Raw genomic sequence first — 15,115 nt, 5'->3', positions numbered from 1 at the left:
TGGGAAAGGAAGGGCTAAACACCAGGTAATCAGCACAAAAGAAGGGAAGGGAAGGGCTAAATACCAGGTAATCAATTTTTTTACGATGCTGTCTGGGGAGAACTTGAAGGCACCTGGAAAGAGAAAAGTGATCTCCTCTGAGGCTGTGCAGGTGGGCAATCCAGTGTTAAAGTGTTTGGGTGACTTTGTGCAGCCAGAGAACTTTTCTGTACAAATTTCGGGATGAGGAGGACCTTACTGCATGGACATTAAAAGCATGATGACCTAATTCCTTCTGCTCTTTTGCCACAGAACAATTACTTATAAATGTACACAAATGAGAGCAAGACAGCTTTGAACTACTGGTTGAAAGGGGCAGTCAATCTTCTATTCATTAGAATCTGCCACCGCTGTGAGTTCCCTCCTCTAGCATTTAGGGATTTCTCAAAAACCACAACTATGTAATCTTTCATGAAGCAGTGTGCTCTGACTCTTAAATTCGTGAAATGTAATAACCGAACTGTCTATATTATCTGTACTTCCAAGTGATATCCTGAGATGTTTTTTCCCTCTGTGTGTTCTCAGGTAGTGCCGGGCATAAAATGGATTCTCTCAGCACAGCGAGCGTTGAATTTTGCCTTGATGTGTTCAAAGAGCTGAACAGTCACAACATAGGAGAAAACGTCTTCTTTTCGCCGTTGAGTCTGCTTTATGCTCTAAGTATGGTCCTCCTTGGTGCCAGAGGAAACAGTTCAGGGCAGATAGAGAAGGTATGGAACATAGCAGAAATCTCCCCAGAGCCTGTGCATCTTCTATGCACCCATCTGGGTCAGCCAAATACGCACATCTTGATTCCAAGGAAATTCTGCCATTTTGGGATCAGAGAAACACATTTGAGAAAAATCATATTTCTTAGAATAATGGCTTAAATAATGCAATAATTATAATGCAGATAACACAACAAATGCAATACAGTCTCTTCCTTTCCATTGGTGCTCCCATGCACACGTTTCTGCAGTTTTCTTTTAGAGTTCGTTTTTTTCAATGATTTAAATATGACAGAGAACACATGTGTGGTGCTATTCTTGCTCTCCAGGATTGTAACTGATAGCGAAACATAGTAACACTATCAAAGCTCTCAAGTTAAAAAAAAATATTCATTAGTACATTTGAAGTTCACAACAGCCCTATGTGGCAGGTAGAGAGTCTTATCCCTATTTTACACCTAGGGAAACAGAAAAAAAGGGTGACTTTCCAGTTACAAAGGCTGCCACCTAGTGATTGTTCCATTGTATGTGTTTTTGACTGCTGTGGAAAGTCTAGATGAGTATTGCTTAACAACTCCTTGGGTTGTTACATCATATTATGCACATCATATTATCGTTTGTCCTTTACTTCTTTACTCCATATTTTGATGCACTTTCATGATTTTCCTGCCTTAAAGTAGGTATTGTAAAGGGACACCATGTCATGTTTTACCTGACCCCAGATGGTCACCATCACAGTGAAGGGCCTGGGAACAGGAGGGGAGGGGGCAGAGGAGCCTCATCGTAAGAGCCCTGTCCCTGCAGACGGGCAGGCAGTTGTCAGGGAACCTCGCTCCTGCGCTCACTTTCCTTAGCATGAATGAGGATAATAGTATCTACTTACAAAGCTGTTGCCGGCATCCAGTAAGAGATGCAAAAGCTTAGTTCAGTACTCGGAATGTGACATCACGAAATGTTAGCTGTTATCGTTGGTCTTTTTCCGAAACAGAAAGACAGATAACTTGTAAATATTCACTTTTATAAACTGTCTGTTGCCTTTGATACCAACCGAGCCCTCTGTTTCCTTCCTAGGTGCTTCACTTTAATCGTATTGCAGAACCATTGAAACCAGAATTCAGGGACTCAGCTAAGGTATGATAGCATCACTGCTGACCTGTCTGTCAAGTGCTCTCCAGCATGAGAGCGCCAGGAACTAACAGGGTGGGGGCTCAGTAGCAGAGGCCCTCGTTGGCGCCTAAAGGACCAAGCAGCATAGTCTCCCTTGGTCTAGTCCTTTAGTTTTCATGATAATTGCTACAGCCTATAGAGCTAACGTAATAATAATAATTACAGTAACTATTAAAGTCCCCCAGATTTTATCACACATCTTATTGTCATTCTTGCTCAGACTTTTTCTGTTCTTTTATGGAATGCGACATACATGTCAATATGGGACTGAGTCTCCCAGCCTCCTCTGTGAGGTGGTAGAGTTGTTCAGTGGGGTCACTGAGAGAGGACCCTGATGCTTTGCCTTCTGGTTAGGCCCCAAGAAAACAGGGCCTGCTGTTGCTTAGCGCACATTGCCTGGGACTATGATTCCTGCTCCTTTCTAGTCAGAGAATTCCTTTTTGGCCTCAAAATTATATGGATTGCACACATATGGTAGCATGTTTGATTGTGATTGTTTGAGGCAACACATAAATATATACAGGTTCAGAAAATACTTGCCTTGCAGAACCCAGCTTGCTGTGAGGAGATTAAAACTCGTGGCTTGGGAAACTTTGCTTTCGGGAACATAGGTGTGCCCCAGTAATGTCCTTGCGTTTGGATGCGTCCAAGCCATAGGTCTAACAGAAAGGCTCCTGGGAATGGATCTGGTGGGTGAGTGAGGTCAGTTCAGCGAAGGGTGGAAATGTTTAGTTACATGGTCACACAGAGAGTTGAAAGGAGCATGATAGGGATGAATCTGTAGGTACAGGGACGGTAGCAAAACTTGAATCGTCACCCTGAAGACCCCACTGGGGTCTCTTTATGAAACCTTGTGCTTTTGGACTAAGCCGTTGGGCCCAACAAGTGCTTGTGTGTTCTGCAAGAGCTCACAGTTCCGCACCCCACCTGTGACTAAGGTCAGAGTGCTGAGATTGCCGTGTGGGAGGGAATCTAGAGAAGGAACCTGCTTTAAACTCTCCAGCTCCATGTTTGCTAGTGCTCTTTACCCCTTTATTCAGAGGCAGCCACCTTGCTCCCTACTTACTGTTTTCACATTATATAACCTTCCAGTGGCAAGAAATCAAGCAACTTAATACTCCATTTTTTGTTTACTGATGCTTCAGTGCAGCCGAGCTGGAAGGATTCATTCAGAGTTTGGAGTCTTATTCTCTCAAATTAACCAGCCAGACTCTAACCATACCCTCAGCATGGCCAACAGACTCTATGGGGCAAAGGCGATGGTCTTCCATCAGGTAAGTCCGTCTGGAATAGTGGTCCACAGCTCTCTGGGCATCCCCTAAGTTTCAAACCATAAAATAAGTGAGGAGTGAGAAGAGCCACATGGCATTAGTATGTAAGAGATTAAATTCTGAGCTGACTTAGAGTTTCAGTGAAATGGTTTTATCAAAATCCTATCTAAAGTTGTGAAATACCACATAAACATTTTATTTTTGCAAAAACCACCAAAGTTGTCCAAGAAGCAAGGTCAGGGATGAAGCACAAAACAAAGTTGTTAAGAATTCTCTTGTGGATCAGGAAAAAACAAAATACATTTCTCACCCCTTCTTCAAAGGTCTTTAATGGCAGAGTACTAAGAATCAGTGGGAAGTACACCGGACTGGGAGCCAAGAGATGTGGATTCTGTTCCCTTTAAAGATAAAGTCATCTTGGGGCGCCTGGGTGGCTTAGTCGGTTAAGCGTCCGACTTTTGCTTAGGTCATGATCTCTTGGTTCGTGGGTTTTAGCCCCTTTTTGGGCTCTGTGCTTACTGCCAGCTCTGAGCCTGGAGCCTATTTCAGAGTCTGTATCTCCCTCTCTCTCTGACCCTCCCCTGCTCACTCTGTCTCTCTCTCTCTCCTAGAAATAAATAAAAAAAATATTAAAAAAAAATAAAGATAAAGTCATCTTTATCTTTAAAATGAGAGGATTAGACTTAAGTTCTTTCTAGCTTCAAGATTCTAACACTATTTATAGCATTTCCCAACAGTATGTAGTTTTATTGAGTGTTTAATATGTGCCGTTTACTTAATATGTTATAGGTCTTATCACATTAATTGCTGCATAGTCCTAATAGAACTACAAAATTGCCATTAATTCTACAGTTGTGAGGCAGATTCTGAAAAGTCAAGTTAACAAAGGTCACAGAGATAATTAAGTGGTAAAGCCTGAATATGACTGAATGGTGGTAATCAGTGGTGGGTGCAGAATGTCATATTGGGTCCAGTGTGAGAACTTGGTTATAAGAGAGGATTCAGTTCTTTATGCTGTATTTGCACACTATTTTTATTTGGATTACTAGTATAAGTGAATAAAATAGTGAATTCCTTAAGTTATTTTTGTTCATATTTTACATAAAGTTGAAAAAATGTCAATTATGTACAGCAGAGAATATCATTACCATTTTAATTACAGTGGCTTTCCGGGAGGTTGATATACATACCAAGGAGAGATCAAGCCTTCTGTTAGGCTTCTAAGAAGCAAAATGTAATCACTGGGCCTTAATCACTTCATCACTCTAGTCCTTAGTTTTCCCTTCTAGAATGTAGGGCAGTGACCCCCATTTGTCTGCTTTGTGAGGACAGGGCAGTGGGCGTAACTTGTGACTTGCCATTTTGCTTTGAGCATTTTAGAACAAGAACGCCAATGATAGGCCAGAGGAAACAACCAAACACTCCTGAACATTCCTTTTGGAAAGCTTTTTGATTTGTTTAAATCCATTTGTTGTATTAAGAACACGTACACATGGATTCGGCTTCCTTTCAGAGCTGCTTTTGTCTCTGTGTTGTGATTTTATTTTACTTATTTTTTTTAAGTTTTATTTTATTTTGAGAGAGAGTGCACACAAGCAGGGGAGGGGCAGAGAGAGAGAGGGAAAGAGAAAATCCCCAGCAGGCTCTGAGCTGACAGCTCAGAGCCCAAGACTTGGGGGTCAAACTCATGAACCATGAGATGGTGACCTGAGCCCAAGTCAAGAGTTGGATGCTTAACCGACTGAGTCACCCAGGTGTCCCTGGGTGTTGTGATTTTTAGAACACATAGAGCTGCAGGCTTTTGCTTCCCTTACACTATTTTTGTGTTGTGCTCTTGTCCTTTCCTTTTACAGCAATATCTAAAATGTTCTGAGAAATTGTATCAGACTGCGCCACAAACTGTTGATTTTGAACGGGCTCCGGAAGAAACGAGGAAAACTATTAATGCTTGGGTTGAAAGTAAAACTAATGGTAAGAATAAGTCCCATGGGTGTCTTAAAACTTTATTTGCATTGCTTTGATAAACTTCCTGAGTCAGTGCTAACAAGGAAGATGGGTGACGCCAGGACCTAACGTAGGCAGGTTAACAATGGAGGAAAAGAGGGGAGTATTTTGGAATATTCTTTACAGTCATTTGTCCTGAATATGAACTAAGCCAGGTCGTTCTGTAAATGAGAAGAACAGTGTTTATACTTTATAGAAGTTTTTGCACATTCTGTAATTATATTTAATTAAATTTAAATCCACCTTTCATGATTTTATTTTATGTTATTTTTCTTAAACAGTTTATTGTCAAGTTGGTTTCCATATAACACCCAGTGCTCATCCCCACAAGTGCCCTCCTCCATGCCCATCAACCCCCTTCCCCTCTCCCCCACCCCCATTAGCCCTCAGTTTGTTCTCAGTATTCAAGAGTCTCTCATGGTTTGCCTCCTTCCCTCTCCCCAACTATTTTTCCCTTCTTCTCCCCCATTGTCCTCTGTTAGATTCCTCCTAATCCACCTATACGTGCAAACATATGGTATCTGTCTTTCTCTGCCTGACTTATTTCACTCAGCATAACACCCTCAAGTTCCATCCATGTTGCTACACATGGCCAGATGTCATTCTTTCTCATTGCCATGTAGTATTCCATTGTATAGATAAACTACATCTTCTTGATCCATTCGTCCGTTGATGGACACTTAGGCTCTTTCCATGTTTTGGCTATTGTTGAGAGTGCTGCTATGAATATTGGGGTACATGTGCCCCTATGCATCAGCACTCCTGTATCCCTTGNTGTTAGTTTCCTGAGGAACCTCCACACTGTTTTCCAGAGGGGCTGCACCAGTTTACATTCCCACCAACAGTGTAGGAGGGTGCCCGTTTCTCCACATCCTCGCCAGCATCTAGAGTTCTCTGATTTGCTCATTTTAGCCACTCTGACTGGTGTGAGGTGGTATCTCAGTGTGGTTTTGATTTGTATTTCCCTGATGATGAGGGATGCTGAGCATTGTTTCATGTGTCTGTTGGCCATCTGGATGTCCTCCTTGGAGATGTGTCTCTTCATGTGTTCTGCCCATTTCTTCACTGGATTATTTGTTCATGATTTTAAAATAAACCTTCTAATTGTCAAATATTTATTTAATAATTAGCAGATTTAGTATTTAGATTTAAAGATGTATTCATTTCATTATTAAAAAAATCTAGTTAAGGAAAGATTTAAAGAAAAAAAGGAGAGAGAATAATATAATAATATATATTATAATATATAATATAATGAATATAATATATTCATTCATATATGAATGAATATATGTGAATTATATATGAATGAATAATATAATGAATCCTAATTTACCCATCACTCAGCTGCAAGATTTATTACTTAAGGCCAATCCTCTACCCATGCCCTTGCTCTTTTCTCACTGCCTCTTCCACAAGACCCAGATATCATCTTTTTTCTGGTTGTTTCTCTCAAAGATATAAATTATTTAAAAGAAAATACCACGGCACCATTATTACATATAGAACATTTAAAATAACGATTTCATATTAACAAATGTGCAGCGAGTTTTTGTATTTCCTCAATTGTCTGGTTTTTGTTTGAATCAGGACCCAAATAACATTTATACATTGCAGTTGGTCAATACGTTTCTTACATCTTGATTATTTCATTTTATTAGTTTACTTTGAGAGAGAGGGAGAGCGCACAAGCGGGGGAAGGGGGGGGCGGAGAGAGGGAGAGAGAGAATCTTAATCTCCATGCTCGGTGGGGTGGATGATATGGGGCTTGACCCCAAGACCCCTGGATCATGACCTGAGCCGAAAGCAAGAGCAGTATGTACTTAAGAATCAGTGGTTCTCGGGACGCCGGGGCGGGGGTGGGGTGGGGGGGTGGGGGTGGGGTGGGAACCTCTTCTGGATTTTTAAAGTAAACTTTTTTGACTGAAATATATATACTTATAGAAAAGTTCATACATTATGTGTTTGCTGTTTGATGAATTATCACAAAGCAGAAATTATCACAAAAGCGAATGCCCTCTGGTAACACCCCTCTACCTCTAGCAGGTCAGAGAAATGAAACATTAGTTACTAGGAAGGGCACCCTCCAAGGCCACTCTCCGGTTTCCTGCCAGAAACCTACCCACCCTATTGCCAAGCATTAAGATTTCTCTGACCTCTTTTACTACATATTAGTTCTGCCTATCTTAATATTTCATGTGATTGGAATCATAAAGCATGTGTTTAGGGTTTTTTAAGGTCAGCGTTCTGTGAGATTCATCCATGTAACTACATGTTGCATAGTTTGTTCATTTTCATTGATGTCTGTTTTGTTCTCTGAAAATACCTAAATATATTTATCCATTCTACTGAGTCTTCATGAACACTTGGAACATTTTTAGTTTGGGTCTATTATGAACAGCACTGCTATGAGCATTTTGATACACATCTTTTCGTACATATACTGTCTGTAATTTTTTTGGATGATACCTGGAAATGAAACTGCTGATCATATAAGATATGTGTATATTTAATTTTAGTAGATACCAAACAGAATCCGAAGTAGGCCCCAGGCTCTGAACTGTCCACACAGAGCCCAATGCGGGGCTCAAACCCACGGTCTGTGAGATCATGCCCTGAGCCGAAGTCAGACACCTAACCGACTGAGCCACCCAGATGCCCCTGAACTCTGCTTTTGGTTTTCCCAATCCTTTAATAATGTTGACAGTTCTGCTCAGCTGCTGTGTCTCTTTTAGTCACTTTCCGCTCAGACCGTCAGCCTCTCCAATGCTTATGATGAGCGGTTCTTCACAGACAACCCAGGGCAGAATTAAAAAAAAAATGTATTCAGCTTTTCTTACAGTTCTTGCCAGGGATGTCTGTTATAAACTGCACTCTTATTGCCTAAAGAAATCCCTTTACATCTCCTTTGATCTAATCATTCCCCCTCCTTTTATCCTTATTGAAAGTTTGTTGAAGATGTTTGCCTGCAGTTTCTCATAGTCCACATGATGGTGAATACGGTTTGAAATGTCCCTTCCTCTGTTTTTATATTTCTTACAAAGTGGCAGTTAGACCTAGAAACTCGATACGATTCTTGTGGGCTTTGCTTGTTTGTTTTTTACTGTTGATGAATATGCTTCATTGGAGGTGTTGTGTTTCCATCGGGAAAGAAATAATATCTGGATGCCTCTCTCCTTTTTTTAATCATGTTAGTGGCCTGTGATGGCAATTGCTCAGGTCCATTATTTCACTGGGGGTTATAAAGTTGCAGTATTCCAATTCTTGTGTTCCTTCTTAATAATCTGGAACATGAGACACTTCTTGTGAAATATTTGGTTATTCTAAGTACGGTTGCTATGAGAAAAACAAAAACAAGATGCCAGATTCTTTCTGTTCGGTACCAGTTTTTGAAACAACTTTTACTGCCTCCTAGCATCCTCAAAGACAACCGAGTTTTCTCTTTTTCCTCAAAGATTTTTTAAAATATTGTTCACTTATTTTGAGAGAGAGAGAGCGAGCGAGTGAGTGAGCGAGCGCCTGAGCAGGGGATTCAGTCAGCACAGAGCCCGACGTGGGGCTCAATCCCACGAACTCTGAGATTATGACCGAGCCAAAATCAAGAGTCAGGTGCTTAACCAACTGAGACACCCAGGTGCCCTGAGTTTTCTTTTTAAAGTGTCATTGTGAATTCAGAAATTTAAACATTTTGAGATGTTTCAGTTCTGTCCCCTTTCAGTCAGGGGTCACATCTGTATTTTGGCTCTTAAGTCCTTTCAACTCTGCCCTTGCGGAATTTGATGATTTCTTTGCTTTCTGATCTGACCAGATGTTCCAGACTCATGTCCTGCTGCTGACCTAGATTCCTCATGGGAATCCTGGATCATTTTGATAAGAAATGATGTTAGAGACCATAGTCTGGGTACAAGAGTTCTCATTGATACTGGCATGGTCATTGTTTAAAGGCCTTCTCAGTGAATACGTTTTTTTTTTTAGGTGAAATACAGCATAATTTCTCGCTGATATGACCAATTCAAATTCAGGTTCATGGGATTTTTACTTAACACCCCTCCCTTTTTTGCATCTTTTTCCCTTTTATCTTGTGTCAAAAATCCCAGATTCCAGTATCACCAATATTATTGCAAAATCACTTCATTCAACAATATACACAGTCTCAAAATAACAATACTAATAAAGTATAACACTAGAGTAAGGTGTTGTTTGGAGTGATTTTTGTCCTTAGGTTATATCCCACTAGAGACGCACAAAGTACCATGCTGAAATAATCCCCATCTCTGTGGTTATGCCATCAACTCATCGTACCAGTAGTTTCTGAGGTTTATGAATGTAGACAATTATATTCCTTGATATAGGAGAAATAAAGTTTATTAAGTAATACAATTAGGATGAAATAACATCAAAGTATTAAATTAAAGCTAATTCCATTTATGAAGAACATATCAGAAATATAAACTAAATACTTCTCTGAGCATAAAGACTGTCTCTAACATATTTGTATCTCATTATTTCATTTATTAGTAAACTCTCAACGGTATTTTGTTGATTGGTGGACTGATGATGTTATTCAAGTTTAGTAATAGGTGACAAAATTAAAATATGTATTTATTCAATTCTTTGTGTTAAGTTAGAAAATACTTGGAAAAGTCCACAAATTTTCAGATCTGTTAATTTACTTAGAACAGTAGTGGGAAAATTAAGCTTCAAATCTGATGTTCCAGATTTCCTTCTGTTTCCTATTGATAGACTATATTGCATAAAGGTTTTGAAAATTGCAATGCACCAAGGTGCACCAAGGGGGCTTGGTATTCAGTTTGATCAGTATATTAACAAAGCAGTAAACATCTTGTACGTTTTTATAAATTCTGATTTTTAGGTACGTATTTACTTTAAGTGTTGGTATATACTTGTGATACACGAATTGCTAGTACATTGTAAGAATGAGTGAATCTTTTGAATGGGTGTGATGAGGTGCTGGTAAGTATGAACTCTGATAACTTAAAGGGAAGCCAGAAGAAATTATTAAAGATATTCTAAATAAGCAGTAATGCATAGGAAGGCATAGGATATAACTTGTATAAGACAAGTTGATCATTAGCTGATATATGAGCTACTCTCTGGATGCCTCCTTCTGATTAGAAGTAACAAAGCATTCAATTATTTGACATAAACTTCATTTGACAAGGGTAGCCTAACTGGTCAGGAGATAAAGGGGTTCTTCTGGCATCTCAAATTTATAACTAACCTTAAAAAAGAAATGGTTCCAGGGACGCCTGGGGGACTCAGTCGGTTAAGCTTCTGACTTCGGCTCAGGTCATGATCTCACAGTTCGCGGGTTTGAGCTCCTCGTCCAGCTCTGTGCTGACAGCCCAGAGTCTAGAGCCTGCTTCGGATTCTGTGTCTCCCTCTCTCTCTGCCCCTCCCCTGATCGTGCTCTGTCTTTCTCTCAAAAGTAAATAAACATTAAAAAAAAAATAAAAAGAGAAATGGTTCCAGATTTCTACTGACTGTTCAACTCTTTGTTATCAGTAAACCCAAATTCTAATCCAAATATATTATCTGTTTTTTTTTTTTTTAAATCATTGTTATAAGGAAAAGTCACAAACCTCTTTGGAAAGGGCACAATTGACCCCTCTTGTGTAATGGTCCTGGTGAACGCCATATATTTCAAAGGACAATGGCAAAATAAGTTTCAGGAAAGAGAGACAATTAAAACCCCTTTTCAGCTAAGTGAGGTAAGTATTTTGTTTTCAGACTGATGATAAATTCTGGAGAATGCAATAATAATTTAAGGATAATTTAGAATGTTTCAGTGAAAATACTGGCCTAGGTTTCTGTAGGTTTCTTTCTTTTTTAATGTTTGTTTGTTTATTTATTTGCTTGTTTGTTTGTTGAGAGAGACAGAGCATGGATGGGGGAAGGGTAGGGGTGGGGGCACAGAATCAGAGGTAGGCTCCAGACTCTGAGCTGTCAGCACAGAGCCTGACGCGGGGCTCAAACTCATGAACTGCGAGATCACAACCTTGATCGAAGTTGGACACCTAACTGACTGAGCCACCAAGGGACTCCTCCATAGGTTTCCTTTATTGTGTTTCCTATGTATTTTATTTTCATTTTTCCTCATGAAGCGACAGTAACCATTCTCACAGGGCCCCTCACTGGAGCCTTCGGACACTGGGACCTCTCTCACAGAGAAGAGAGCCTGCCCTTTCCCCCCTGTTCTATCCCTGCATTCTCGCCACGTGTGCTGGGGCTGTTTTCTCAGCACAACAGAACTATCCGTATTACTTTTCTCCTAGAGAGCCTCCAGTTGGATCAACAAAGAAAATGATCCTATGATGTCATTTTTCAATAATGATTTATTTTAAAATAAAAAATTCATAACCTTTGCAAAGGAAAGTAATAAAGGGTGTACTTTATTGTTTTTATTTTACCCATGCCTTTAGTGTTAATGCAGATACTCATGTTTTGCAAAAAAATCAGTATATATACATGTGCATGCAAATATGTGACTCTTCTACCTAATAAACCCCCCTTTTTTTTAAATAGGGTAAAAGCAAAATGGTGGAAATGATGTATCAAACCGGAACATATAAATTAGCCTTGATAAAGGAGCCGCAGATGCAAGTTCTGGAGCTTCCCTATGTTAACAACAAACTAAGCATGATTATTCTGCTTCCCGTAGGCACGGCCAGTCTAGAGCAGGTAAAGTTAGAGAACGCTAATGTGCAGAGAAAGCACGTGTGCACGTGTGTGTGCGCGCGCTCGTGCACACTCACACCCCCACCCACACGACGCTTGTGTGGTCAGTTCCTAATTCAGTCACACGCTGGGTTCGGTGGTATTGCTCCCCAGCTGTGAGAGGAAGGGGACCCTGGTCCCTGCCTTCTATGTAAAAGAGGGCGCAAGTCCCCAAAGGTGCCATCTTGTACTAACACAGCACTTCCTGGTCCCTTGACATCTGGGAAACGTATTTGTGTGGTGCTGGAATTGTAACGCCGGTCAGGGCCGCAGTCCACAGCAGTCTGACTAAGCCATCTTCCACTTAGGCCGTTTTTCCAACCCAGTTATAACAAGCTTTCATGAGCAAACCGCCCTTTTAAGCATCCTGCTCTCGTAGGGGAAATGGGTGCCGCAGCCATTGAGAAGAGGTCATGGGGGTGGCAGGGATTCGAGTCCAAGCCCCCCTCCCTGGCCGCAGCCCACACTGCCCAGCACAGAAGCAGACAAGCCAGTGACATGGAGTGACTGCGCCTCCTCAGCCCTGCTAGACCCCCCAGTGCTCAGCGGGAATGGCAGGCAGAGGAAGCCGACATGCACACACGGATGGGAGGCTCACACCGAGGGTTTCTAAGTCTGGGAGTGCCTGCCTGAGGTTAAACAATGTGGCCGGGGTGGGGGGTCGGGGGGGTCGGGGTAGGGAAGGCTTCTTGAAGCCCCTGGGTTGGTTCCCTTCCTCTAGGAAGAGAAGCATGGCTGTGGCCAAGAGAGCAGGTGTGACACCAGCGTGACCGGCTCAGGGCTCAGACCTCTGGGCCCCTGTGCTGGGCTGCCAGGGAAGATATTTGGAGGCAGGTAGCATTTTGGAAGTTTAGAAGTGGTCTTTCTTAGCTTGTGATGCATTCATTGATTTGTTCATTTGTCCATTCACACACCAGACATTGAGTGTTTATGCTGAGACTTCCAGTGGGTTCTGGAACATAGACAAATGTGGGGTTCCAACACAGAGTTATAAATATCATGTAACAAGTGCCGTGAGACTCTGCCGGACGTCCTGTGGGAGTAGAGGGAGTAGAGAATGAGGGGATCCGGAAGGCTCCCAGGAGAGTGATCTCGACATCTCGCAGGAGGAGAAGGAGAAGATGAAGAGGTGAACAAGGGGGCCCTGTGGTTCCAACTAGAGCAAAGAGCACATGAAAATGAGGCCAGCAAGGCAGAGTTGCATCATGGTAACGTGGATCAGGGCAGAGAAGGACAAAAGGGAAAGATCAGATGAGAAACCACCTTTAGTTTATGTCCGATTGTATATCGTCAGGATGGAGGGAAGGTGACAGAAAGTTTTCATCTCTTGTTGTGGAGTGATGGGGTTTGGCCTGCTGGTCTTAGAGCCGTGGAGAAGACTGGCTGGGGGTTGGGGGGTTCACATGCCCAAGGAGCGCGGTGTGAAGGGCTTACGCAGCATTGTGGCACTGTGTGGAGCCCGGGGTGGAGGATGAGCCGGGGTCAGTGGGCCGCGTGGCTGGGCGGAGGCGTGGAAGGTGTGTAGAGCTGAGCTGCGGGGGTCGTAGCATAGCAGACTCAGTGGGGGGAAGGTCACGGACAGGAGGGAAGTCAAGTGTGATGCGGGGGTCCCGGCGGCACAGAAGTCCAGTGAGAAACAAGTTTATATTAGAGGGTGTGATTTAATGTTTCAGCATTGAGAACCAAATCAAGAAATGGTGAATTCATCCAGGAAACACAAGGACCTCAGAGGCAAGAGAGGGAGTTTAGGTGAAGCCTGGCCCTGAGGGAATTAGGGCAGGAGACTGTAGGATACACCTTCGGGGCGTTTGCTTATGAAACATCGATGAAAAGTAGACCATAGAACAGGGAAGACATGGCTCAGTGCAACATTCTTTCTGTTTTTTTTTTTGTTTTTTTTTTCCCAGATGGGACTTGAGCACATTTTCAAGGTAGAAAAGAAAGCAATACATCAAATCTTTCGCACTGAGAATTATATAAGCGAATGGCATATAATGCCGCAGGCACGTGTTTGGCTCACATGGGCTCATCTGTGTTTTGTCTCTTAGATAGAGAAGCAGCTGAACATGCAGACGTTTTATGAGTGGACCAGCTCTGCTAACATGGTAGAGAGGGAAGTTGAAGTCCATATCCCCAAATTCAAACTGGAAATCAAGTACGAGCTAAATTCTCTGCTAAACTCCCTTGGGATGACAGATATCTTCAATGAAATCAAAGCTGATCTCTCTGGAATGTCACCAGCCAAAGGCCTGTATTTATCAAAGGTCATCCACAAGTCATACGTGGATGTCAATGAAGAGGGGACTGAGGCGGCAGCAGCCACTGGGGACAGCTTCGTTGTAAAAAGACTCCCCATCCGGGCTCAGTTCATGGCGAACCACCCCTTCCTGTTTTTCATAAGGCACCTTCCTACCAACATGCCCCTCTTCTGTGGCAAACTCGCTTCCCCCTAAACAGGTGGGGCTGAGCGAGGCTCAGGGTCACAGAGGAGGGACAGGGACAAACCCATGACTAAAAGTAGCTCATCCCTTGCACAACTCTTTGCTCATCTGCAAAATGGGTCTAGGATCTCTCTCAACTTATACCTTGAATTGGTGAACTCTAAGATTATGGAAATCATGGAAGAAGGTACATTTACAAAAAAGTTTCTCTGGTTCTCTTATCTCTGGGGCCATTTAAGTGCTATCTGGTGACATGATCAAGTCAATGAGAACAATTTTCAAGGGTTGGATTTACTTGACTTGTATATATCAGTGATCTCTTGAACAAGTGACCAATCTACCTTCAGAAAACTAAATTAAGGGCTTCAGCTTGGTTGGATTTTTAAATATTATAGTTTTCCTTGCCGGTGTGGACATAACATGAATTTTAGTTCAAAATTCTGTATTCACTATAATAAATACATAAAATGCCTTCAGTTCTTTGAAGATTTTTTTTTAATTATTTCTGAGAGAGAGAGAGAGACAGTGTGAGCAAGGGAGGGTTAGAGAGAGAGGGTGACACAGAATCTGAGCTGTCAGCACAGATCCCAACGTGGGGCTTGAACTCACGAACTGCGAGGTCATGACCTGAGCCGAAGTCAGACGCTTAACCGACTGAGCCACCCAGGCACCCGTGAAGAGTTTTAATATACTGCAGTAATTAAATGACTTATCAAAGGAGACTGAGTAAGGAGAGGTCTAAGTCAAC

At 42.0% G+C, this 15,115-nt stretch overlaps 1 protein-coding gene across 1 annotated transcript; it reads left to right on the top strand.

The window, feature by feature from the left end:
* Positions 1 to 575: 575 nt before the first annotated feature.
* SERPINB11 (serpin family B member 11) lies at positions 576 to 14,821 on the top strand. Its single transcript, XM_039251899.1, has 7 exons — positions 576 to 749; positions 1,818 to 1,877; positions 3,059 to 3,187; positions 5,038 to 5,155; positions 10,778 to 10,920; positions 11,735 to 11,890; positions 13,975 to 14,821. Exons 1-7 carry the CDS (start codon positions 582 to 584, stop codon positions 14,377 to 14,379), a joined length of 1,179 nt encoding a protein of 392 aa, XP_039107830.1. The 5' UTR covers positions 576 to 581; the 3' UTR covers positions 14,380 to 14,821.
* Positions 14,822 to 15,115: the final 294 nt, after the last annotated feature.

Source organism: Hyaena hyaena, unplaced genomic scaffold (assembly GCF_003009895.1).
Source record: "Hyaena hyaena isolate Hyena2069 unplaced genomic scaffold, ASM300989v1 scaffold_399, whole genome shotgun sequence".
Lineage (NCBI taxonomy): Eukaryota > Metazoa > Chordata > Mammalia > Carnivora > Hyaenidae > Hyaena > Hyaena hyaena.
The sequence above is the reverse complement of the archived record's forward strand: the minus strand, read 5'-3'. Positions and strand labels throughout refer to the sequence as shown.

What these genes read in the sequence shown, in the direction of transcription:
- SERPINB11 (XM_039251899.1), top strand. Translation starts at nt 582, where the DNA reads ATGGATTCTCTCAGCACAGCGAGCGTTGAATTTTGCCTTGATGTGTTC. An exon ending in GTTCAGGGCAGATAGAGAAG is followed by an intron (nt 750 to 1,817) that starts GTATGGAACATA and finishes TTTCCTTCCTAG; the next exon opens with GTGCTTCACTTTAATCGTAT. An exon ending in AATTCAGGGACTCAGCTAAG is followed by an intron (nt 1,878 to 3,058) that starts GTATGATAGCAT and finishes CTGATGCTTCAG; the next exon opens with TGCAGCCGAGCTGGAAGGAT.